The sequence below is a fragment of the Falco naumanni genome, chromosome 11 (genome assembly GCF_017639655.2).
Source record: "Falco naumanni isolate bFalNau1 chromosome 11, bFalNau1.pat, whole genome shotgun sequence".
In the NCBI taxonomy this organism is placed as follows: domain Eukaryota; kingdom Metazoa; phylum Chordata; class Aves; order Falconiformes; family Falconidae; genus Falco; species Falco naumanni.
Window position 1 is genome coordinate 9,191,198 of NC_054064.1, and position 24,279 is coordinate 9,215,476.

General features: G+C 49.2%; 1 protein-coding gene across 2 annotated transcripts; it reads right to left on the bottom strand.

The window, feature by feature from the left end:
• Positions 1 to 1,945: 1,945 nt before the first annotated feature.
• TADA1 (transcriptional adaptor 1) lies at positions 1,946 to 24,273 on the bottom strand. 2 transcript variants are annotated; one of them, XM_040609857.1, is made up of 8 exons: positions 24,129 to 24,273; positions 23,797 to 23,888; positions 22,604 to 22,669; positions 16,073 to 16,170; positions 12,950 to 13,159; positions 11,758 to 11,909; positions 10,591 to 10,753; positions 1,946 to 3,947 (listed from the first exon to the last, which is right to left on the bottom strand). In XM_040609857.1, the coding sequence occupies exons 1-8, from the start codon at positions 24,200 to 24,202 to the stop codon at positions 3,915 to 3,917; spliced, it is 888 nt and encodes a 295-aa protein (XP_040465791.1). In that variant the 5' UTR covers positions 24,203 to 24,273; the 3' UTR covers positions 1,946 to 3,914. The 2 variants fall into 2 exon arrangements, with proteins under 2 accessions (XP_040465791.1, XP_040465790.1); XM_040609856.1 differs by lacking the exon at positions 1,946 to 3,947 and adding an exon at positions 4,783 to 9,610.
• Positions 24,274 to 24,279: the final 6 nt, after the last annotated feature.

Genomic DNA, 24,279 nt, shown 5'->3' on the forward strand with positions numbered 1-24,279 from the left:
CTGAGCTCACCCAGAGCGATGGCGAGGTGGGCTCGGGCGGCCCACGGGAAGCAGCAGCCACCAGCCGAGGGGCTCCTTGGGGGACTGCAGCACCAGGGCAAGGCAGGCCCGGGGGGGTGACGCCAGCAATGGTGCTGTCTCTCTGGGGCAAGAGAGACGCAGCTGACCTCAATGGCCCCCAGAGAGCCCCCAGACTGGGGGGTTGTGCCCTGGGGGGCACTACAAACCCTGTAGTGGGACTCTATGCCAGCCAGCCCCACCATCTGCTTACTGGTATTTAAAGGTATGAGCTCCAGCTGGCTGTGGCTGCTCTGCATTAACAGTGCCCTTCAGCCCTGACTGTTTTTTTGGGCTGCAGACACAAAGGGTTTGTTTCAATGGGCTCAGCTGCGTGCAGGGGCCGGCACCCCCATGAGCACTGAGGTGGAGGAGGCCAGTTTAGATGACCCAGGACACAGGCTTGTCCCCTACGATGCCAAAGCTGCCACTGCATCCACCACTCGCGCGCACTGGGGTGAGCCGCAGCACCCACAGACACGCGACAGCCGCAAAGCCCAGCACCTTCGGCGCGACAGCCAGCCCCCGGCAGGAGCACAGTGGCTGCTCACCGCCAGCAGCCAGGCTGTGCTCAGGTGATGTCTGTCTGTGCACACACGCGCTACAGGTGTTTGTCTTCACCTCTTCTGCAAGTTTTCCCCCCGTGGGCGTCCTAAGGACTCAAATAATGCAAATCACCCTGTTCCTGTCTGAGTGGGGTGAAGGGAGCTGGAGTCCGCAAAACCTCAGGGAGCACGTGAGGCTGGAGGGTGACCCTGCCCCGCCAGGCACCGACATGTCCCTCGGGCAGAGCCCACACCTGCTGCGCAAGGCTGGCACGAGGGATCTCATTTCAAAAAAAAAAATCCCTCAAATCAAGCCCTGCATGTTGTGTTCCACTGGGCAGCTCCAGGAGAAAGGCAGGACAGCAGTTTGGGGTGGGCAGCGTGGTGATGGTGAAGCCCTGGCAGAGGCAATGGGCTTCTCAGCCATCCCCACAGGCTTCGGCGGGGGCAGGGGGGGGCGGGGGGGTAAAATGCCAGGAAACCTCAGGAGCTGCTGCACAGCCACAGGCTGCTCCCCGCACCCACCCTGCTGTCCCCAAAGCCTCCTGGGGGTTTGGAGACCAGGTTCTACCATTCGTTCCCATCTGCTTCCCAGATTGGGCTTTTCCAACATCTTAATCAAAAAAAAAAAAAAAAAAAAGGAGGGGGGGGGGAATATTCTCACCCTCTTGTTCCCTCCCCTTCAGCCCTGGCTCCCAAGCTCCCCATGTTTTTCCCTCGGATACAAGGACGCTGAGGACTCCAGCATTGTACCAGCTGTTTTGGAAACAGGATGCTCTGGTAGGGCTCAGGCTCTGCCCGACTGCGTCAGCATCGCCGGCTTCTGCAGCCAGCAGGAGTGAAACTGAGAAAGCTGAAGTGGAGGGATAACGCAGCCAGCATACGAACAGCCCCGGGACGCACGGCTCAGCCACGCACGGGGGCGTGGGGACAAGCGGCAGCACCCCTCACCCTTCAAAAGTGGGTCAGCGAAGGGAGCCACACCTTGGCACGGCCCATGGTGGGGGGAGCACAGGCTGTCCCACGCGGGACCAAGCACCCGGCCACACTGGCGAGAGCCCCCGGCCACAGGCAGAGGCGAGGCAGGGGCAGCTGGCAAGTGGCAGCACGGCCCCCCGTAGCCAGCCCACATGCCACACAAGGCCCTGCTGCCCTAGGGGCTGCTTCTCGCTCTGGCGGTGCGTACAAGCTGGTTTTGGGCAGCAGAATCAATACATCAATACCTGTTTTTCACCCTAACAGATATTTTTGCCCTGTTTTTCAGCAACGCCAGTATCAGAGGTTTCTGAAGGGCAGCTGCTGCCGCCCAGGGTGGCTCCCAGGGCTGCGTGCGGTGCCTGTGGCGGCTCTGGAGGGGACACCAAGCCAAGCTCAGCTCTGTGTCCCTGGCTCAGGGACACACACACCCCTCGCCTCCCTCCTCTCCCGACACACGGTCCCGGCAGCACCAGGGGCACCATGCTGTGTGGTACCTGCTGCCTGGACGGGGGTCCAGCCCCTGCGCTCACACAGCCCTCGCTCACAGGCTCCAGGGAATCCAGCTGAGATGCTTTGCGGGGGAGGAGGGATTCATACAGGTCGATCCCCAACACACGGGAAAGGAGAAAACCTGCTAACGCCCCCGCAACACAGACCCTCTGGTGCGAGCCACCAGCCACCTGCAAAACAGCAGGGCTGCACCTCCACGCAGCACGGCCAGGGCACGGCGCCACGCAGTCCTGCCTTGCTCCCCCCTTTTCCTATCTCCTGCACAGCAGAGTGGACGAGGACAGAGGGGAAGCTGGTGGATAAACATTATTCTGAAGCCATTTATTACAGAGTTATTCAGTAACTCTCATTATAAAAACCAGATCTGACAACTTGGAAAGACCTTCTGGTGAGTATTTTGGAGAGGCCAGGGGCAGAGGCAAAAATAAAGCCTTTCCTGGGGGGGTGGGGGGGTGGGAAGAACTACTTCAGTAAAAAAAAAAAGTTGCAGTGGAAAAACATCTGAAGTCTTTGCTTTTCCCTACAGCAACATAGACTACCCGCAACCATCAGTGTTTCATACAACGTTCCTATGAGCATTTCTAACGACAAAATAGCAATCCCTGAAAATCAAGCCTACAGTTCACGTTATCGCACTGCGCCCACCTCCCGCAGCGCACAGAGCAGCGCTGCCGATGGCTCTGCCAAAGCCCATCTGGAGCATCTGCTTCCGAGCAGATAAAACCAGCGCGGGGAGACTGTCCCCTGCAGCGCCTTTACTGCTGCAGCCCTGCCAACACGGGAACGCGGAGCCCTCAGAGGAGGCTTTTCCATGATTACCGGTGGCAGGATGACAACTCCAAGAGCAAGGCAGCCAGCCGCGTGCGGAGAGGGGAGGACAGAAGGAAAAGGAGCGGGGCTTTGCCCGCATGCCAGGACTTAGGCAGGAGCACTGCCTTCACGCTGCAAAACAAGGTCTAAAACCTTCAAAGGGTTTCAAAAGGTTACGGGCTGCTCCATGGCAAGGCCAGCAGCAGCCCCTCCTGCGAGACAAAAGCAACCCCAGCTCACGCCTTCTCTTTCTTCTTACCGAAGTGGAGTTTCAGAAGTGGTTGTCATTGCACAGAAGCAGGTATCTGATTGTGGGAGCTTTGAAATTTAACAAAGGCAAAACAAAACCCACCGATAAGAAACTGGTTTCAGAAATTCAAATGGAAACAGCACTTTTTAATGATAACCAACAACACTCCCCCAGCAGGGCAGGCACTGAGCTGATGCCTGCCATCCTTCTGAGGGAGCTCTCTTCAGAGACTGTTCTTGCAGGGCTTACCCAGGCACAGGTCCAGATGCAGCAAAGCAAGCTGCTTAGCACCCTCCCAGCTGGGCACCCAATCCTGCTCCCAGGCACAGCCCCCCAGCAGCTGGCTCCACAGGGCGAGGACAAGGGCTGGACACGTGGCAAAGGGTTTGCTCGCAGGCTGTGCAATGGGAACGGCTCTGCTAGGTGCACCTGAGCTGGCATGGGGACCGCCAACACCCACTGCAACAGCGGTTTCAAGTTCTTTTCCACACACCGTACTCACTGCAGGGAGGTCAAAGCTCTGAACAGAGCCCCGGGAATTTTTTTGTCCCCGCTTAACGAGAGCCCAAGCCCAGGTCTCCAATACTCCTCCCAAGCGCCCTCAGCCTGAGGCCACTCCGCAGTCATAAAACCCCTATCGGCCAGATGCTATCTGGAGACAAACTCATTTCTTGACAAGAAATGAATCAAAAATTCCACAAAAAACTTCACTTGAATGCACTTCTTGGTGAAAAATTATTTTCTTACACAAGTTTTCTGTCCAGTTATAACTCAATGCTGCCTCTGCCTTTTGTGATCTAGAAAAAAAAAAGAAATTAATCATCTAATCAGGACGTTGGACCATAATCCAACTCAGGGTTGGAGGCAGGTTACAGCAGCAGCTCAATAGTGGCCAGCAACCTGTGCCTGACCCAGAAGAAATGCACGTGGTGTTGCTGTCACTGCTACACCACCTCACCAGCAGCCCTGTCCGCGTGGGGTTGCCCAGGGCACTTAACAGGACTCCTCAGAAGATGCAAAGTCCTGGAGGCAGCTGAGGTGCCCTGATCTCAGCACAAACCAAGGTCTCTGAACACCAGAGGAAGGCAGACGCTGCCTGTGCACCCCTCCGTCACTCTGCTGCTGGGCAAAGAAGGTGCCAAGCCCACCACGGCCCCTTCAGCTGGGGGTGCCTGCAGCACACGGAGCTCTGCCGGCCACAAGGCTTTGCAGCACTGACCTGAGGGACACGAAGCTGCACCCGCCTGACACCGCCTGGCTTCCCACCCTGTGCCAGGCTACAGCCACAGCTACGCAGCAAGGGGATGCTGCAGGAACCGAGACAGGCTGGTGAATTATTCCTCTTGCCAACCAAACCACACCAGTAACCACACTGGTGAAGAAAGGCAACATCACAAGCAAACTTTTGGGCTCTGAGAAGTTATTTTCTTCTGGGAGCCTGCTGAAATTATGCTGCCTTCTCTAGCAGCATGAACTGTGCCCTTCGCTGGGAAGAAAGCTTGCTGGCATGGCGCTACCCTTCCGCACATCATTTCAGGCCAGCAAGACACATCCACCATCACCTACCAGCCTCTGACAGGGAACAGCCACCTCTCTGCAGCCACCTTCTCAGAACCAGGGAGGCAACCCCTCTTCTGTCAAGACTTTTTTTATTTGATGACATCAGACTGCAGCAATAGGTCACATGTCTCCTTCCACCCCAGGAGCACAAAAGTCTCCTTTCTCGATATAGTTTTTGCCTGGCTGGACAGCAGAGTGTTTCCGCAACCCCTGGCTGGGGCTCTTGGGCATTCTCAGTTAAGGATACAAATGCAGCGCACGTGGTTTCTTCTTAAATGCAAGCAGTCTCATTTCCTCATTTTCCTCTCTTTGCCAGAAGTTTCCTAGAGGTCAAGCAAGGAGGAAGGTGGTACAAAGTCACTGGTTCCAATTTGTCTTTTTTGAGAAACCAGAATCTGCATTTTCAGGCACTACTGGCACACAGCTTTTGGCCATCAGAGGAGCCACTCTTTGCATCAAGCCCAATCCCAGCTTTCTACAACAGGGGGATTTTCTGCTAGGAAGAAAGAACAGGGCAACAACCAAAAAAGCCAACCTCAGCTGCAGGAGATAAAAGTGGGAAGGCTGGGAGGGGATACATGAGCAGTTAAACTAAGAGAAAGGCAGCGCAGTGCACGTTTGATAGCAAGTGCCATGCTCCAGGTTTCTGCTGTGAACCAGCAATGAGAAACATCTTCCCCGGTCACCAGTCTTAGGAGCAAGAGTTTGGCTATTCGGGGGTGCTGAGGAGGGCCACACTCACATCTCTAGGATCCTCCCTGGCACCCAGCTGGAAAGGCTTGGTCAGACTTAAGCCATGTCTCGCAGCTGGAACCACCTGAAAACTAAAAATAGAGATTTTCTTTCTGCACCCTACACTCCCAGGGCACCAGCCACATCCTGAGATAAACTCATGGGACAAAGCAAGCCCAGTGAAGCTCTCACGTGCTTCCCACCAACCCCCCCTTCACGTGGTGGCTGATTGTTTCCCACTGCAACTCCAGCAGCAGAAGCTAGAAGCACCAGAAGCTCACAAGTGGCAGCTTTCAGTACATGGCACAGCTCCTACCGGATTAAGAACACAGGATGCAATTCTCGCTACTGGGGATGTGACAGATGATGTCTCACTCCTTCCCTTCTGTCCTTCCATGCAATACTCTGGGGTGAGCGTAAGTTCTAGGCCTAAGCTGCAGCAAGAGGCACAGGACTGTGGAAAAAGCCTTCAGTGGTGAAGACCACTAAACAGCACAACAGGTTGCCTAAGATAACTCTGAAGTCTTCCATTGTAGGCTTTTCAGCCAACATCTGCCAGGAAGTTTTGGTCAAGCTCAGCTTGCCATAGACCTGGCAGGTTCTTAGTGGATCTTGGGGCAGAAGATAAAACCCTTCCAAACTAATTTCAGTGCTACTTTAAGCCACTGCTTTGAAGTTCAGCAATCTTACTCATTTTAGAGGGCTGATTACCGTAAACACAGGCAAATGTCACATCACAGTGAAAGCCAGCAGACCAACAGTGACGCACATCGGCACCGTCACCCTGCTGGTCTCCAAAAGCAGCGGTCAGTGCTTCAGAGTCCAGCTGGCTGCTGGCTACTAGTGGCTCTCAATACTGTGACCAACACTTGGGGGTCAATACTGGGGCTTCTTATGCTGCAGTATCTTTGCTACTGACCTGGGTTAGGATGGAGCACATGGGCAGCTCTGCAGAGGACACCAGATGGAAGGAGTGGTTTTCACACACTGAAGGGTAGAGCTGCCATTCAGAGGGACCTAAGTAGGCTGGAGAAACAGGCCGAGAGGAACCTCAAGAAGTTCAATGGCAAACGCACAGCCCTGCCGCTGGGATGGAGTAACCCCCTGCAGCAGAATAGGCTGGAGACAACAGGCAAGAAAGCAGCTTTGCAGGAAGGGACCTGGAAGCACGGGTGGACAAGTAACCCAGGAGTCAGCAGTGCACCCATGCAGCAAAGGCCAGCTGCTAGCAGGAGTGTGGCCAGCAGGGCGAGGGGAGGGATCCTGGGGCTCTCTGAAGAGCTGGGTCCAGTCTGGGCTCCCCGGCGCAAGGACAGTGACATACCAGAGCAAGTTCAGTGGAGGCTATCAAAATAGTTTGGGCTGGAGCACACAGCGTACGAGGAGAAGCTGGCGGTGCTAGGTTTGTTCAGCCTGGAGAGAAGGCAGAAGGGAGAGCTTGCTGTTATCTGCCGTTCTCTGATGGGCAGCCACCAAGAGACACACAGGAAAAGCTGAAAAGCAACAGGCACAACATGAGAAATTCTGATGAGATGCAAGGAAAACCTTCACCACCAGCATGGTCACGTGCTGGAATGGGAAACGTCACCACTTCTCTGCCCTCGCCTCCAGAGATGGACAACCTGCTGTAACTTTGAACTTGGCCCTTCTCTCAAAAGGGGGTGGACAAAGCAGCCTCCAGACATCCCTTCCAGCTAGACTACCCCAAAAGTCCATGAAGCACCATTTCTCATGAGACCTCACACTTTGTGGGAAAGTGCATTGAGAACAGTTTTCCGATCTGAGAAATGGGGCTGACAGGATTTCCTTATTCCAGCCTTTGTTGTCTAACAGGTGTACCGGATAACCCACTTTTTTCAGTGTGGAATTGACGACTCAGCTCTTCAGAACGTGAGGCTGTCTGTAGAGCCTTCCCCTAGCACATGCAAACAGAAGAGAGAGGCACTTCTTGTGCCATACTTAAAGTATTTTGCTTCAGAAGTCGCCTGTGGTGCTGCAGAGGCTGCGTGCTGCCTTCAGATCAGAAATCCTCAGAGCTGCCCCAAAGTTTCTAGCAAACAAACTTAATGCTTTCATTTTACACCAGAAGCATAACAACTATCTGGGAAATCCCCCTCCCACACCCCAGAGTCCATGCTTTGGGTGACTTTATGATCTCACCATATACAGTTACTCAGATTCAATGCTGCTTTAAAAAAAAAAACCCAAAACTGTCACGTAAAAGCCACTGGGGTCAACTTTTAAGCTAAGGCTCACTCTGAAGCGCAATGTATGCTTAAATACAGAAAAAATGGCAGTTGAGAGAAAGGGACCAAAAGAAATCTTCCATCTCTTCTCTCCCACTCCCCTTAACTACACATGCCATACCTTAAAGAGACGTGTCCTACCAAGTACAGTTGCTCTCATCCCGCCAGGCCCTGCCGTAGTTCTCTGCTGTTGCCTTTCCCAGGTTCTTCACAAACCTAGAAGCACCTTCTCGTGGTGAGAGCCACCGATACCTGCACAGGCTCTGCCTCTTGCTATGCCTGACTCCACAGCACATCCCACAAGGGGATGCAGGAAAGCCAGGAACACAGTGACAGCTGCACAGCCCCTCGCTACAACTCCAGTCCAACATCAACAGTCATGGGGGTCAAGAAAGGAAGTTTTTTAAAAAGGTAGCTGGGAGGAAACATCAGGGACCTGCAGCTTTTTCAGTCCTGAGGACACAGTAGAGAAGGAAAATGCAAAGAAGAGGGGAAAAAAAGACAGCTGTCCTACACAAGTATTTCCCAAACAGAGGAAAACTAGAATGGAGAGGAACCACAAGCTTCCCCTTCTATATTCCCCCAGAGGAAGCCGTTTCAATTCCGCTGTCTGGAGGCACAATAAGCCAAGTCATCCTTCAGCAGGTACCTCCATAGGTGTGGTTAAAAACAGGTAATATCATAATTAAGACATTTTAATAGAATTCTTACGGTATAATAAGCCTGTTCCCTTCAGTATCTGAAGGGCACATAGCTGACTCAGGAAGCCAGAAATTCCACCTGGAACACAACAGGCGGAATCTCCCCTTTCGCACAGTGATTGGCGTGGCTGCATATTTTTTACAACGACATATACGAGATGTCTTGTTCATGCTGCACATCCAAGGAGTCCGCAAGGCTAAGCCAGTGGATCGGTGTATGCATGTGGGAGTTGCTACCCTGCCTCAGGGATGGTCAAGCTGCCTGCTGGGATGGCCAAAAATCATTAGCTGCACCGACAGGCACAGAGGTTGCCTCTTGTCATACATCCAGTAGCTCCTAGAACATCTGTTCGCAACTACTACAAGACAAGGTGGAGTCAAGGACGAGGGTGGTAAGAAAACACTCCTCACAACCCTGATTTTATTGCGTATTTTGGTAACCGGTGACAGATTCCTGTAACAGTGCGCACCTTCGTGTTTTGTGATGCAAAACAATTCAAAAGACAGGCTACAAAGGGCTTTTCCCTTTTTGCCTTGTTTTCTCAGAGTTTCTAATCAAACTTGCCCTGGTAGAAGAACAATGTCAGCTTACAGAATTGCTCATCTTCACCGAAACGCATTCTGTTTCCAGTTAAACGAATAGAAAAGGATCCCACCAACTGCAACGGAAGCTGGACAAGGCCCCTGGAGACCGAGCAGAAGGGAAACTACCTGAGAGGGGAGGGCGAGGAGGGGGATTCCCCATGCTCACAAAAGAAAACACAAATACATCTTATTTAAAACCAACTCTTTCCACCCTAACATTTATTTTTCCTAAAAAACAGTCTTTGCAAACAAGTCTCTTGTTTCTCCTTTCCAATTCAATGGCATTGCTGCAAGCACTCCGTGGCACATGACTCTGGGGAAGCAGAGAAAGTGTACCACAACTCAGTCATATTTCCATAGGAAAAGTTGACTCATCACTTACATCATCCTTGAAATGCTGACACAGGTTTGTAAGAAGCATCTGCGTGTCAAGTCCAAGGAATAGCACCGTAGCCACCTGAGGCCTGACGTGGCTGCCTAGCTCTAGCAGAGTAGAAGGCCCTCCTTTGCCGCCAAGCGCTGGCGATGAATTTTATCCTGCTGTAGCTCCTCGTGGTTTGGATGCCAAAGTTTCATGACAATCCTCTCAATGTTTAGAGCGTAGACAGTGTGCGCAGGAATAACTTCTTTGTGCACCTGGAGATCCACGTTAGAAAACAAGTTTCATGCTTTTGTACACATTTCCCTATACTGCCCATGGAATAATCTCCCTCTGCTACAGGATGACCAGAGCGTCAGCCCTGCAGAGAAGAGAGCTACAACCTGCCAGCACTGCCACCCCAGCCAGCACAGAACAACCACCTGTTAGGCCATTTTGTAAGGGAGCAGAATGGTAAGGAAATCATCATTTGGCTCTGGCGATGACAAACAACAGTTTGTCATCAAAATCTTGCAAACAACAACTCTGACTAAACACGAGACAAATGCTTGATTACAGCTCTTGCACAGCTGCCTCCACAACCCTGAGACAAAAATCCCAAGGCCTGTTCACATTAGTGGAGATCAACGCAGAATTTCTCACAGCTGATTTTACACATTCAAAGTAGTCTGAACGTCATCAGAGCTGCCACAGAGGGAAGGAACCACAGGCATACATCTCCACAGGAAGATTCATCCGGCCTACCTTAGACACCTCCCCAGGGTTGGGCTGATCATCGCTACCCCATGGCAACAGCCTGCATGCCAGGACCAAGTATTCCTCTAAGTACCCATGTGGAACAACGAGGAGTGAGAAGGGACATGCCAGGCAAGTCCCTTTGCTGCATCGCTGTCAAAATTGCAGTCTAACTCTGTTCTGATACAATCACTGCAGTCTGGCTACAGAGGAAGAGCTCACCCTTCTTACACAGCTGTAAGAAGAGACAGGGATCTCCTCATCAGCTCTGACCAAGGGGAGCAGAACAGGCATTAACCACGAGCTGACTGTATGTTAACTGTTGCCCGATAGTAGGAACAAATCAAAGCTAAAGAACTGTAAATTCAAGAGGGAAGAAGGAAAAAGACAGTAGGAGGAGAAACCAAATCCCCCGCCATACATATAAACCAAATCTGAGACTGGCAGGTGGTGCTCAGGACAGCACTGCCTGTGACACGACAGAGTAACACGAACAGCTTACCTGTAATGCCTCCAAAAGGTCATACATGTTCACTGGCGGGAGGGATGCTGGTAAAGTGTCCCCAGAACATGCGAGAAGTAAAGCTGCCTGCTGCTCAGCGTCGTCAGGCGGGGGCTGGGGAGCCAGATTCTGACCGGCAGAAGGTGTCGCACAGGTTGGAGGGCTGTAGGCAGAGCAGGCAGTAAAACCTTCCAGTCAAGAGAACAGGCTCAACTTTGGAAGTCACACAGCAGGGGCTTAGCCCCAGGGTTTGCTTTTCTGTACCAGCTGACTTAGCCCTTATGTACATGAAATTACTTCAGCTGCAATTAAAACCTCTTTAAAATTCCAGTTTCAAAAAAAATAGTGCAAACTGAGCCTCAGCATGCTTCACACCTACTTAACTGATCTCAACTGGCAACTTTTGTTATTTATAGCCAATAGTTTCTACCCAGCATAAAAATTAAGGCACCCACAACACTGAACTGAAAGACATTAGCCGTTAGGCAGAGTTGTTTGGAGTGGATTGCATTTGTAGCGCTATAATCAAATCTTAAAAACACCCACGACCTCCTGTCAACTGAGACAAGCTGCCATAGACAAACACAACTGCCTTCTCACACACACACTGCCAGATGCACAGCACGAGCTGTGTGACATTGAGACTTTGGAAAACAAAGACGACCTTGAAGCTCTGCTAGCTGGAAAGGCGTGCCAAGGAACCATAAATACATTTGGATGCAGGAAACAACAGGGTGGCAATGTCCTACAGGTCCTCACCAACATTTCACTCCTACTGCACAACAGCAGTGCTCCCACAAAGGCAGGGCTCTTCTGCCCAGGGGCAGTTTCCCTGAGAGCAGCACAATTCCTGCGTCACTCAATACAGCTTCCAAGAGCAGTAAATATGGACATTCAGAGGGCCAGGGGTCACCTTCATAAATTGATGGACAAGCACAGGCAAGGAAGAGAGACTTAACACTGTCCTAAACTCCACTGCCGAGAAATCTCCACATTCTCCCTCCCTGTTCAGCCGCACAGCCCTCTCTGCTGATGCCTTCTCAGCATGTGAAAGCTAAACACCATTATTAACAGATTCTACTAAGTAAAAATAGAAACCGAACCATGGAGTAACTCTGGGACTAGCAAACTACATGTGAAATTAGCAGTGTGCTGAGAGCTCCTTACCACTCGATTAAATTGTTATAAGCAACAACACTGTTCTTCAGATACGGCTGAGGGTTAACATTGCTTCCGAAGGCATACTTGAAATGGCCATCTCTCAGACGATAGGCTTTCCGCCTGGATATCACTGATGTCAGAATATCCTTAAGGTGGTTCTGCAGTGAAAAAACAATCTCATTACACATGCTGATTTATTCACTCTGCCAAGCCACAGCTGTTAGAAGTGCCTCCCCAACTGGCAAGACAGAAGTAGTGCTGCTACAACCACAAGGACCTAAAGACGTAAGGGAACCAAGATCTGGACAAGGTACAGTATGTTTTCACGACCTGACACAGAGAACACGGCACTGTATGAGTACTGTATACGTTAGCCTGTGAACTGTACTTTGATATATGATGCTCTGCTTCAAATGTCAAAGAGGTTTCTTAAATGCTAGGAAACTCCCAACCTCTGATCCCTTTGATAAAGAGTTAAGAGATTTCATAACTGGCACTAGATGTTACACTTGTACTGAAACATTAGCCCTAAAACTACCGTGAAAAGACTGTTCAGTTGCCTAGAAAGTGCTGGAGATGCAACTGTCTGGAAAAAAAAACAAACCAAAAAAAACCAAAACAAGCAGTCAACTGCTTCTTAATTTGGCCTCACTCCCAGACGGGGAATTCAGGTTGCCCTCCACATCCTGACTCCAGAAAAATCACCCACACATCAGCGCTGCAAGTAATGGCTGTGTCATTCCTGGGATATGTCAGTAACGCACTGACGGGCAAACCCTGCAACAGCAGGCACTTCACTCGCGGGTATTACACAATGCTGTCACTTCACTTCCATGCCAGATACTTGCATCTATAAACAGAACATTTTCGATAGAACTGTTTAAACTGGAGCTCCCATCCTGTCCCTGCTTTTAAGTGACAGGAGCTGCGTTTTCCAAAGCAGCTACTTAAGCATGCCTGGAGCTCTTCATATGCAAGTACTTCAAAATTAACACTCACAGGCAGAAATCCAAAACTCTGCATCTATAATGCCACAAGCCTGGAAGCCCTTTGATTCTCACCTTACTCCTCCCGAGGCAAACGGGCAATTAGAGAAGCAGGTTTCCTCTCCCCACCAAGGGATGCTACCCCACACCGCACGCAGCGTCTTCTGTTGCTGGTAGCATGAGAACACCACTGCTGCCCAGCCCAGTCTCACCTCCACAGCATACACAACTGCAGTCACTGCCTCCTCTGTGACGTTGTCTAGCCCATGCTCATATGCAGTTACGATCATCCTTCCTTCTAACTGGCCACGTGTAGGAAGCATCATGGTATGAGAACACAGCTTCAAATCATCATCCTCCTGAGGATCCTTTGCCACAAATTGCTGGGCTCCAGAGAGTGGATTCTGAGGCTGGAAGCGGTGCTGTTACAAACACAACATCAAAGCGTAAGAAGGTAAATACTCTGTCAGACCCTTTGGTTCATCAAGCCAAACGTCCCTTCTCCAGTCGGAAAGCAAACACCTATAAAAACCTCGCAGTAGGACAAGCAGAGCGATACTCCTCCCCAGGATACTCTCCCAGCCCCCAACGATTTGTGACCAAAGAAATTTCTGAGCCAGTGTTGGTGTCCCTTTATTAAACAGCCCATAAACTTGTCCAGCAGCACCCTGAGCCACCTAAACTTTGGGTATCCACAACATCCTGCAGCAAGAAATTCTACAGCATAACCACACACCACACAAAGAGTCACCTCCCCTGGTTCACTCTGTACTTCCAACTTGCTAGATTTGCTTGATTATCCTCTAAGTCTGAAACGTGGTCAGTCACCGTCCCTGTTCACACTACCCAGACCAGTGATGATTCTATGCACTTTCACATCTCTCTGTCACCTCCTTCTGTGCTGAGGAGTGCTGAGTCTTTAGCCAGTGCTCGTACAGAAGGGTGTATTTTCACTTAAGTGTACAGTTTCCATCAAGATTAAAACCCATGATTCTAAGCTTGTGTGATGAAGTGATTCTTACATTTCTTTAAAGCTTTAAAAACAACAACTTAGCCAAATTCCAGTTCCAAATTTCATAGTCTAGTCTCCCCGTGCACTATCAACACTCTAAGCAGAGCTGTCTTACTGAGCAGCCAGATTCAGAAATGGATTGTGGCTATTTTTCAGAACTGACTCAGTTATTCAGAAAAAGAAAAAAAAAAACAAAACAATCCAGAACAGGAATTCATACCAGAAAATGGCAACCCCCATTTCCCAGGCTACATGCATTCCAGCACAGTTCCCTTTCTGTGCTGGTATCTCAAGCTCTGAGGGCTTGTGGTGACTCCGGGCGAGTCTCAGTCCCCAGGTAAAGGGAAGAAAAAAGCTGACGGGAACGATGTGCCATACTCAGCCCTAACCCACAACGTGACCCTGGCTGATCAAGTACTCCCACAGCTCCTGTCCCTCCACCCTCCAAGCCACAAATTCAGTGGCTCTGGAATGAAGATTGCTGCAAGGCTCTCATGGGGCATCAAGAAAAACACATACTTTAAATATAAACAATGAATATACAGCAAAGTGAATTCCTCGTATCTTAGTTTCAGGAAAGGAGGGGGGGCTGCTTCATCCAAAGGACAGTGTGGCATTTAACTCTGAGCAAAAAAACAATCCACCCACTAATGATTCGAAAGCAGGCTTCCCTCCCTGTAATTCTGAAGACTTATGATTCCATTACAGTAAAGCTACATGCCTGTAGGCCTGGGAAAAAAATATCTTCAAAATGTAAGCAACTCTTAAGAAGAATTTGGTTTGGGAGAGCAGAAGCCAATTGGAATGAACCGGTGGTCATTCGCAGTTGTTATTCTGACCAGCAAGGGAAATATCAGGAAATAACAAGGCACTTCAGGTTCACACTAGTCTGGAATTCCACTAGTAACAGACAAGCCCGCTAATCATAACATACACTTCTACAGTACTTGCTACCAAGCATTCCAGGAACACATGTATAAACACACAAGAAATGCGGTGCAATGTACAGTTATCCAAGTATACCAAATTTCAAGACTTCTACTACATGATGACTTGCTTCTCAAACTCTCCTCTACTCGTTACTGGAAAGTTACAAGGAATTTTTAAAACAAAAAGGTAACACAGATGGCCATCAGAAACAGCTGTGAACACCACAAAACGTTTCAGCAGTTTCTCATTACAACAAAGTTTCCGCTGGACTCACACCCCTTTGAAACACTGGTCTCTGAAGCACACACAGCGCCTAGTTACAGTCCCTGGAAGTGCAGTACGCTCTGTGGCTGAGCACACCCTTCTCCCCTATCCCCAGCCTCTCCTTCCTTCACGCTGACTTTGGCATTCATCCAACCGCAAGGAATGCTGATACAACTAAATAAACCAAGAAGAAAAACTTGAGGTTTGGAGTCTTTCTCGTTTGGTTAGCCTTCTGCCTCATCAGAGAACCAAACTGGATCACAATGTGCTCAGACACCTACTAGGTCTGGCTCAGTAAGAGACAGACCACTCTCCCTTTCAACAAACTGTTAATTCAGTTTGAATCACCTTATCAAACCCCACCAGTTGAAGACATCGCCCCATCCGGGTCCTCTTTCACACCAGGCCCTCTCCACACCAGTCTGGCCGCACAGAAACAACCACAGAACAGACGTGTGACAGTACCAGATGGGTGCACAGAGCCTGCGCTGCAAAGCAAACTGGATCTTGCGCGTTTCTCTGCCACCCACCAGAAGACAGCATCTTTGCAAAGAATTTTCAATTCTGAAAAACCTTGACCCTCTAAAAACCTTGCTATCCAAGAAACATCTTATTTCTAACACTTTGGACTACAGAGTCCCGTGGTAGGGATCAGAAAATCACAGAGTTCTGCCTGACCGCCTGTATTAAAGGAAGTCACTTTTGCTTCAAGAATTTGGCAGGTGTGTGAAACAAACAAGATATTACAGAGACTGTGACAGGTGAATGTGACTACGAAAGACCCACTCAAGTGTTACTGCAGTGTCCATAGAGCTAAAGTTACTCCTTGTCAGCTCCTGGAATACAAGTTTTTGCAACTTCAACATTTAGGCGTTATTCCACAGATTCCATGGTGTCTAACAAAGCCAGGCCAGACCGCAGCCTTTCTCCCAAGAAGCCTCCACAAGAGAGGCAGCAGCCAATAACCCCCAGCTCTTGCCGCGACCCAGAACTCAAAACAAATGAGACATACAGCATTGCACATGTTGGGACTCTCATCACCCCTGGTAGTAACAAAACCTACATGCTGCGCAGAGCCCTTCACCCCCAATAGAAGGTCAGCCACGAGCATTTGATCGTGGACACTTACATCAAACTTTTGTCGAACTGAAGAAATCTTTTTCTTTCCTTTGGGTTTTCCAGGCTTAGTTGCAGAGCCACCTGGCCATGGCAGAGATCCAGCACCTTCTACAAATTGAAAAGAAAAAAAAAAAAAAAACACACACACAAACCCACTCTATAGGTGTTGCTGATTTAGGCCAGAATGAAACTGTCCACACTAGAAAACCCTTGATCTTGGGTTAAGGCCAAATGCTAACTCACCCTCTCAGGGGAGAACGCTTTTAGCAGCCCTTCCCTTCCTTTGTCAGCCCCCTCTCAGCTTGACTCACTCATGACCCATTACGTAAGTAGAAATTTCTGTCCACACACAAACCCATGGCAGAAGGAGATGCACACAGCTCCCAAGGAAAACCCCAAGGAAGGAACAATTGACTTGTTCCATCAGGAGGATGACAGGAGCTTGCCCAGAGGGGGATTCTCCTCACACCAGCTCCTGGATCAGGTCAGATGCTAACCAGCAGGACTGAACAGCCCAACTCATTACATCTGCCTTTACAGTTCCCCATCAGCTTCAGCAAGCTTTGCCTCGGACCCTTGTTAAACATCATGGCTGATCGGCCTTGTTACACCGAGGGGAAAGGAGAGGTGGGAAGAGCTGCAAAGGCTGCTGAACCCAGGAGCAGGGTGACACCAACGTGAGCAGTGAGCTTGTGACTAACATTACTGTGTAGTACCAACACATACGTACATTTGGCTGCATCACCTTGAGGACACTGCTCAGAAGTCCGCTGTGCGCCGTTTGCCAGCTACACCTACAGTAGGCCAAACCACATCCTGATAATCACACAGCTTGGCAGGGACAGCCTAGCAGGTTTCCTGCCGATGGATCTGTGAACAACTCCTTCAGATACGTTGCACTGGATGCACATGCGCTTGCTGACAGCGACGAGGAAATGCAACCCAAAGACTGGACAGCCCTCTCGTGGCTACAGAAGCAGCCTCTGATTTCCGTCATTAGTATCCTCCTCCCTTGGTTTTGCACAGCAAGCAAGCACCCTTTTTCCTTCTGAGCACAGCGCGCCCTGTGCCAGGGTCCCTGTCCACCTCCAGGGAGCTTGGACAACTCAGCTCTGACAGAACTTCAGTCACCCCCAAAGCAGAGGCTGGAGCTTCCCTGCCAGGCAGCGCTGACAGCATGGCAACATCTCAGAGGTTCCCTGGCCATGCCTGAGCCAGCATTCACCACTTCCTCTAGACAATGACAAGAGGTGACAGCAGCCATCCCCCACCGCACCACCCACCGCCTGGCCAGCCTCAGGCACATTCACTGAGTACTCACAAACCACCAGTTCTGGTTCTCTCCTGTTACTGCAGGTGGCCACAGCTCAACACCAGCTTGACGCCAACCTGCCTGCTTACCTCTGGCTCTCGTAACTACATTAATTTGCTGTGATCAGGAATTCGTAAGTACAGTTATACTACAGCCTGGTTTATAGGGCACGAGGCTGGCTGGAAGCCCTTGGCTATGTGGAGCTTCCCACACTAATGGCTGGAACACAAGCACAGTGTCCTCTGCCATGAAAAAAAAAAACATTTCTAAAACATGACTTTAGGAATCAGGCTAAACCAGAGGATTTCCGAGTGGTCAGCTGCTAAGAAGGGACCACAAACAACCTATACACACACACACAGGTGGCATATTCTCCCTAGGAAAATAAGTTTACTAAAAAGTTTAGCTGTATCCTATCACCGAGGTGAAAACAACTACATTAGTTGTTACTACATACTTAGTTACATGTTACTACATAATTAGTAAACTATATTAGTGAGGCAAAAAGTGAGGTTTGTCTACAACAAACCCTGTTGTCAAAATCCACCAGTCAGTTATCAGAAATTAAAAGTTAGGAGATAAACCCTCTCAAAAAATCGTAAAGCTGGTGTCACTACTCATCACTACAACATCACAGGAGAGGCCCCAGTGAAGGGGTGTGGGAAAGCACCGTGGACAATCATCTCAAGGATCACACTTGCCCCTCATCAAGATCTCAGGGCTTACATTTTAGCATCTAGCAAAATAATGCTACCTCTCTCATAAGATGTTTTGCTCTTTACAGACAAGTCCTTTCCTCCTCCTCTCCTCCACAGCAGGTCAGATCCCTTCTAGGCAGGGGGGACTAGATGTGTTAAGGATACACACAGAAATTACCCAGCTCATTTCAAACTTTCAATAAAAGCACACCTCTCTAGCTTGCAACGCCACCCCGGCCCAGGCCCTTCCTCCCTGTCAGAAGCCTCATACAGCTCCTTCACAGCCCCACTTTCAAGAACATCCTTAGCTCACTGTGTGGCCAGGTACCAGAGACAGAGGGAGTGGAATGGATGGAGGCAGAAATAAAAAATGCCCTTTAATCTGACAAGGTATTACAGATGAATAGGTTAGAGCAGAGTCTGAATTTTTTAAATGCCTTATATAGTAACTTTTAAACTAAATGGAAACTGAATTTTTAGGCTTTGACAGTAGATCTGAAAGATGCAACTTAATTGAATCTCAACCTGCACACTTAACAAAAACTTAGCCAGACTTGGCTTAGGAGCAAGAAGTGAGATACTATCTTCTACTCCCCACTAGAATGAGCCCAGAGCTGAATCTTTTTTAGCTCCTTTTCCAGGTTTTCATATTACCAAGTCTGACTTGCACTAGATGAAGAAAGCAAAATTTCCCTCTAGTATTCTAAGAAAACCAGTACTTGCCTTCCTGGCCACAAACGACAAGACTGTGTTGGCTCAGGCATGAAACTTCAGAGAGATGTCAGCAGCTTTTATTTAATCTTGCTAACAAGAAAATTAGATTAACAAACCACAGCAATGGCTGCTAACATGCCTTCAAAGATGAGCAACAGATAAGAATGTTTTTCTAAGAGCTGCCACTTCTCTGCAGTGGTGACAGCAGCCAGTCCAGACAGAGCGTGTCAGCCTTTCCTGACGTGCTGCACCAGCCCCGCACAGAAGGGAAGGACAAAGACACAGAGAAAGTCACAACAGAGAAAAGCAGCCAGGTGCAGGAAACGTGCGTTTTCCCACCCTTGTTTATTTCATCTTCAGTTGTTCTTTCTGCTATCTTCTTGCAGGGACAAGGGTTTAGTCAAACAAATTCTGATGACCCTCCTCTGTCAAGAACTCACATTCTCATTTTCTTCCTTTTTCCTCCCTTCCCAGCTCTCTGGAGAGAACATGAGCAACCTGAGACCATCTCACGGTTTTGGCAGCCCTTCAAGCAAAGTCTGCAGGCAACCCTGATAAAATAAAGTGCTCCTGCTACCCTAGCATGAGTTCTGATTCACCGAACCACCTCTTAGCTGGCTCCAGATTACTAGGAAATAAATTAAATCTTTACATCGCTAACTTAAGTGCTTGCAATTGTCTCAGTTTCACTGTTAACATTTAGCTAAGGATGGAGGTAACAGTTCAAGTGAGATACATAGTAACTCCAGAGATCTTGCTAACTTGACTGCTTGCATTTGTCCAACAAGCAAGATAAGCTTCATGACCAAGTCCATGCAAGGTTAGCTAAGGCTTTAAACTGGAGTTCCTATTGATGGCATTTTGGGAGGAAGAAAAACCCCAGACATAAAAATTCAGAAAAGCACTTCTGAAAATACTGCTAAAAAATACCAAAGAAAATTACTTTCTCGTAACGGGAAGCATGCCACACTGCTCAGGCTGCTGTAGCCAGCCTGAAATCACCATTAAGGCACTCTCTAGTATTCTGGACAACATGTTTCCAGGAAGCTCCTCTTTTCAGGCACTTCCACAGCTTCCCAGCTATGTTATGCCTGGGTGCCACTAGAGTACTTATGGGTATCTTTACACATGTGGCTACCAGAGGGAACAACATCACCCATTTTTACAAAGGGCAGTGCATTTGTATTTAGGATTGCTCTGGATCCTGCTGCACCCTCAGTGGGAGCTCAGCAGGAATCGAAGCAACAGGTCATCTTCACATTGGAATAGACGTGAACTTCCCTCCCTCTCCACCACCAAGTACTAAAGACCCCGTGCCACACAGGCTGTTGAACTGGGATTTAAACTTTGCATGACCAACAGCCTAAGCAGATGAGAGGGGGAAATGGGAAGCGTTCTCACAAAGGGTCACATTCACCCAGCATTCCCCTATAAGCCCAGGTGGAACCACTACTACCAGAGGCAACAAAATTTGGATCAGATGGGTTTGCATGCCTGGTTCAACATACATTACAATCAGTCCTTATTAATTAAAGAAAACCTTCCCCAAGGTTTCTTATTCCAAGTGCCACAATATCAGGTATGCTTTTAACACTGACCACACAATTTAATTTTATTTTTTAAATACAAAATAGCATTTTAAAGACTGTTCTTTCCCCCTCGTCTCTCTCACATGAAGATGGAAAATACATACTTCAGTAACCCATGTGATGGCGTGCCAAGTGCATCAAGCACACTTCTTTAAGGTTACTTGTTTCCACGAATCATGAAGTAAACACCCTCTACCCAGAAGACAGTGGTGGAGACAAAAGCCTGTTAGCTTTCCATTCTTACATGGGGGGCAGGGGGAGGAAGAAAGAAAAAAAAAAACAAACAGTAACAAAATAGCAGATGTCAGACTGGCATGAGGGGGAGAAAAAGAAACAAACATAACATCTAGCATTCCACTCATACTGCACTTTCCTGGGCTTGCATGTGCCATCCACCATGTCACATACAGCAGACTGGCAAGTAAAATGTGTGTGCAATAGATGCGCCAGTCAGTGGCCCAGAAAGAGGTCTCTCAGTAAAGATTAGCTCCAGAATCATTGGGAGACTCTGCATTGATCTGAGGAGAGCAAAACAGAGACTCTAGAAGGGATTAGAGTACATACTGTTAACTGCAGAGCACTAAACCATGCCTTTAAGAACACACACATGATGAAACTGATTATTTTTTTTTTCAAGCTGGCTCATGCAGATCCCTGGACACACTTGGTAATGTAGCCAGTCACTCCATTACATGCTGCCACCGACCTGCTGAAGCACTACAAAGAAGGGCTCTTCAAGGGCTCTTCAAGAGAGTACGCTTCAATGGGACAGGAGGAAAGGTCCTTCCAAGGACCCGAAATTGAAAAGGTTCAGGCAGGAAAGAATGAGCACATGGAAGGCACCTGTGGAGCACCGCACTGCTCCGTGCAGGGGCTCGTACTTTTAACATATTCCTAGAGAGCCTTGAGAAAAGGCCAGCTGGGGAGCTGGCAGAGTTTGCTGACATATCTGAGCTAATCAAGCCAAGGAAGTTGAAGCCTGACTGGACGGCTGCATGAGAGCTGCACAAGACTAAGAGACTGGATAAAGAGTCAAATGAAATACAACACAGTTAAGCGCAGAGTGGGGCACACAGGAATAAACAAGCCCAACTTCAGCCACACAGCAACAGGCTCTAGCCTGACTACTGCTGCCCAGAAGCAAGAGCTCTGAGCCATGATCTCTACTCCAACACTCAGAGCAGCTCAGTGCTGAGCTTGGAGAAGGCAGACACTCTCCCCCTCCTAACTTAGACTCAGTTACTTCAGGTAGTACTGACAGGATTGTGCTTTCTTTTTATAATTTACCTGTAAATACTCCAAGTCAAAAGCAAGGAGGACCAAGATTCAGACATAAACCTGAATTACATGAGTACAGACCACTAAGGAGGACAAGTCTGTGACTCAAAAGATGTTTGTGAAGTTCAAGAGCAAACAAATCACATTTGGAGGTGGGGGAGGTTAGCATTCAATTGGCACAGCTGGTATAGTTAAGCTAGGACTTGAAAAGCTGCAGGTGTCCACAGATTTCAGTTTTCTCTCCTTCCTCTAGCTATGTCAGGTACCCTAATAACAGGTATTCTCTCTTGCCAAAAAACTTTTCTCTCAGGTCTCCGGCCATCAGAGCTGTAACAATTTTCTCTCCCTTACTACACAACAGTTTTGTATCTTGAACTGCAGCTCAATTGCCCTTCCTATCAGATCTCTAGATTGATAGTTCTTTTGAAGACGAAACAAAATGTATATTGCAACCCCAATGGCAGCCATTCTAAATGCTTACAAAGTTAAAAGGTTAACTATCCGCAGATGGTTGGGTTAATTGGCCATAGCTCTATCAAGACTCACTGTAAGCATTCTTCTATCAGATATGTACTTGATTTCAAGATCAGTCAGGAAGATCCAGTTCCCCAGAATGGTATCCCCAGCAAAGAAATGAAAAAAGAGCATCACCAATTTCAGAAGAGAGAGGAACTGGCAAGCAAAACACATCAAACAAACACAGCATCCCCCTTCACACTTCAGCTCACAGCACACACCCCATCCAGAAATCAAACCCGTTTATCACACATAGCTTGTTTCTAAAGGCATCTCTGCTGAAATCAGCTGGATCACTGCTTTGCTACCCTTTTGCCTGTGCAGCAAAAAGAATGTGAGTACTAAGGCTCAGAAAATCAAAGTACTTTGTACAAAACCCAAACACAGCAAAGCATTACTACTCCATTTTTTTAATGAGGCTTCTTGGGACTTACCTGGTGCGGACACCAAGATCTGGCATCGGGTAAGAATAGCCAAGAGGAAATCATTGTGAGAGTGGACTGCATAAAGACAGACAGGTCATTAGCAACATGTCAGTGCCCACAGGCACCCCCACAAAGCCATCTTAAAGCAGCTTGCTATGCCTTTCCACAGTTGTGGTTTCCCCCCGTGCTTTGCTACATAAGCACAACTTTTTTTGAGAGTTTTCTTCTACTGGACCCAGAATCTGCTACTGCCACACTAACAAGGATACTACGCGTAACATGGACACAAGTAGGTTACTTTTCAGTGTGCCACACACACAAATCCAGTCCTACAGCACACAACACAAAATATCTGGTGTATTCAGCTAGTCAGAGGAGGATCAGCTGTCCCTCCTACCATGCAGGATTCTGGTAGCAGGGCTTTTGGTTTTTCTAGGGAAGGACCAGTAAGAGCTAGACCCAGGAAGGTGCAGTTAAGACAAATACGTTCTAGGCAAAACATAGCTTCCTTGCAGAAGGGTACCAGAGCACAGACTGAATAATTACGCATTAGAAAGAGCATACAAACTTCATAAGCAAGGTCAGTTAGGGGATCCTCTTTGGCCTTTGAACACAAGCACCAACAAACTCCCTGCCCTTCCTGGCAGGCATCACGGGTGTTGAAGTCAGAAGCCTCCACAATGAACTCAGCAATGCCTGCAGACCCGCACAGAGGCAAAGACAAGGAATCTTACCCTTCAGCACTCCCATTTGCCACCCCAAGAGGCCGGGAAGGAGACATGCCTACTGCAGAATTGCCTAGGTGAATTTGGGGGTTCCCTCCCACACTTCAGCTACACCATCAGTTCAGTCCCTGCCAAAGGGACTGGGTGCAGTACAGAAAGGACTGGGTGGCTACAGTGACATTAAAAAAAAAATGGCTTTTTTGTTGTTAGGGTAGCATGTTTTATCTTTTTACCATATTTACACAAGGCCAAATTCCTCTCAGTGCTGGGACCACCAAGAGACTCTCCCCTGCAGGCCAGGACACCTCCCACCTCTTTAAGTCTATTGCTACCAGGGCCCTGGCCATTCTTCTTTCCCTCACAGCAACTTCCCCGTTCAGGAAACAACATGCAGCAGGGAGGGGCTTCCCCCCAGGCCTAGCAGGGGCAAGGGACATTAGAGCCAGCAGGAAAACAAACACTAGATTGCTTCTTTACCATTGTCTTGCGTGAGAAGCCTCCGCGCTTCCAGGTCAAACTCCTCCTTACTGATCTTCTGCTTGAACCAGAGCTTCAGGTTGGCCCAGTACCTAGGGAAGAGCGGGGAAGGTGCAGACACCAAAAGAAAAGCCTCGTCCCTAAACCCACTGCTTTCCCCCCAACAGCGCAAGGGGCCCGGGGCCAGCCGGGCCCTGAGGCTCCCGCACAGGGGCGGTACAAAGCCGGGAAAAGACGAACAAGCCGCGCAGCGCCCAGGTCCGGCCCGGCAGGACGCCCCCACCGCGGCTCGGCCTCGTCCCGCAGCCCGGCCGCCCTCCCACCGCACTCACTGCTTCACGTTCTCGCCCAGAGCCTCGCTCAGGCTCTTCTTGGCCGCCTCCAGCTCGCTCACGTAGGTCGCCATCACCGCCGCCACCGAAGCCAGAGGCAGCGGGGCCGCCTGCCCACCGCCTTCCCCCACGCCGTAAAGCGCGGCGGTGG

Coding starts and splice junctions, on each gene's coding strand:
- TADA1 (XM_040609856.1), bottom strand. CDS start 24,202: ATGGCGACCTACGTGAGCGAGCTGGAGGCGGCCAAGAAGAGCCTGAGC. Junction 11,910..12,949: donor CAGTTGTGTATGCTGTGGAG/GTGAGACTGGGC, acceptor TTTTCACTGCAG/AACCACCTTAAGGATATTCT. Junction 9,611..10,590: donor ACCTTTTGGAGGCATTACAG/GTAAGCTGTTCG, acceptor GTGGATCTCCAG/GTGCACAAAGAAGTTATTCC.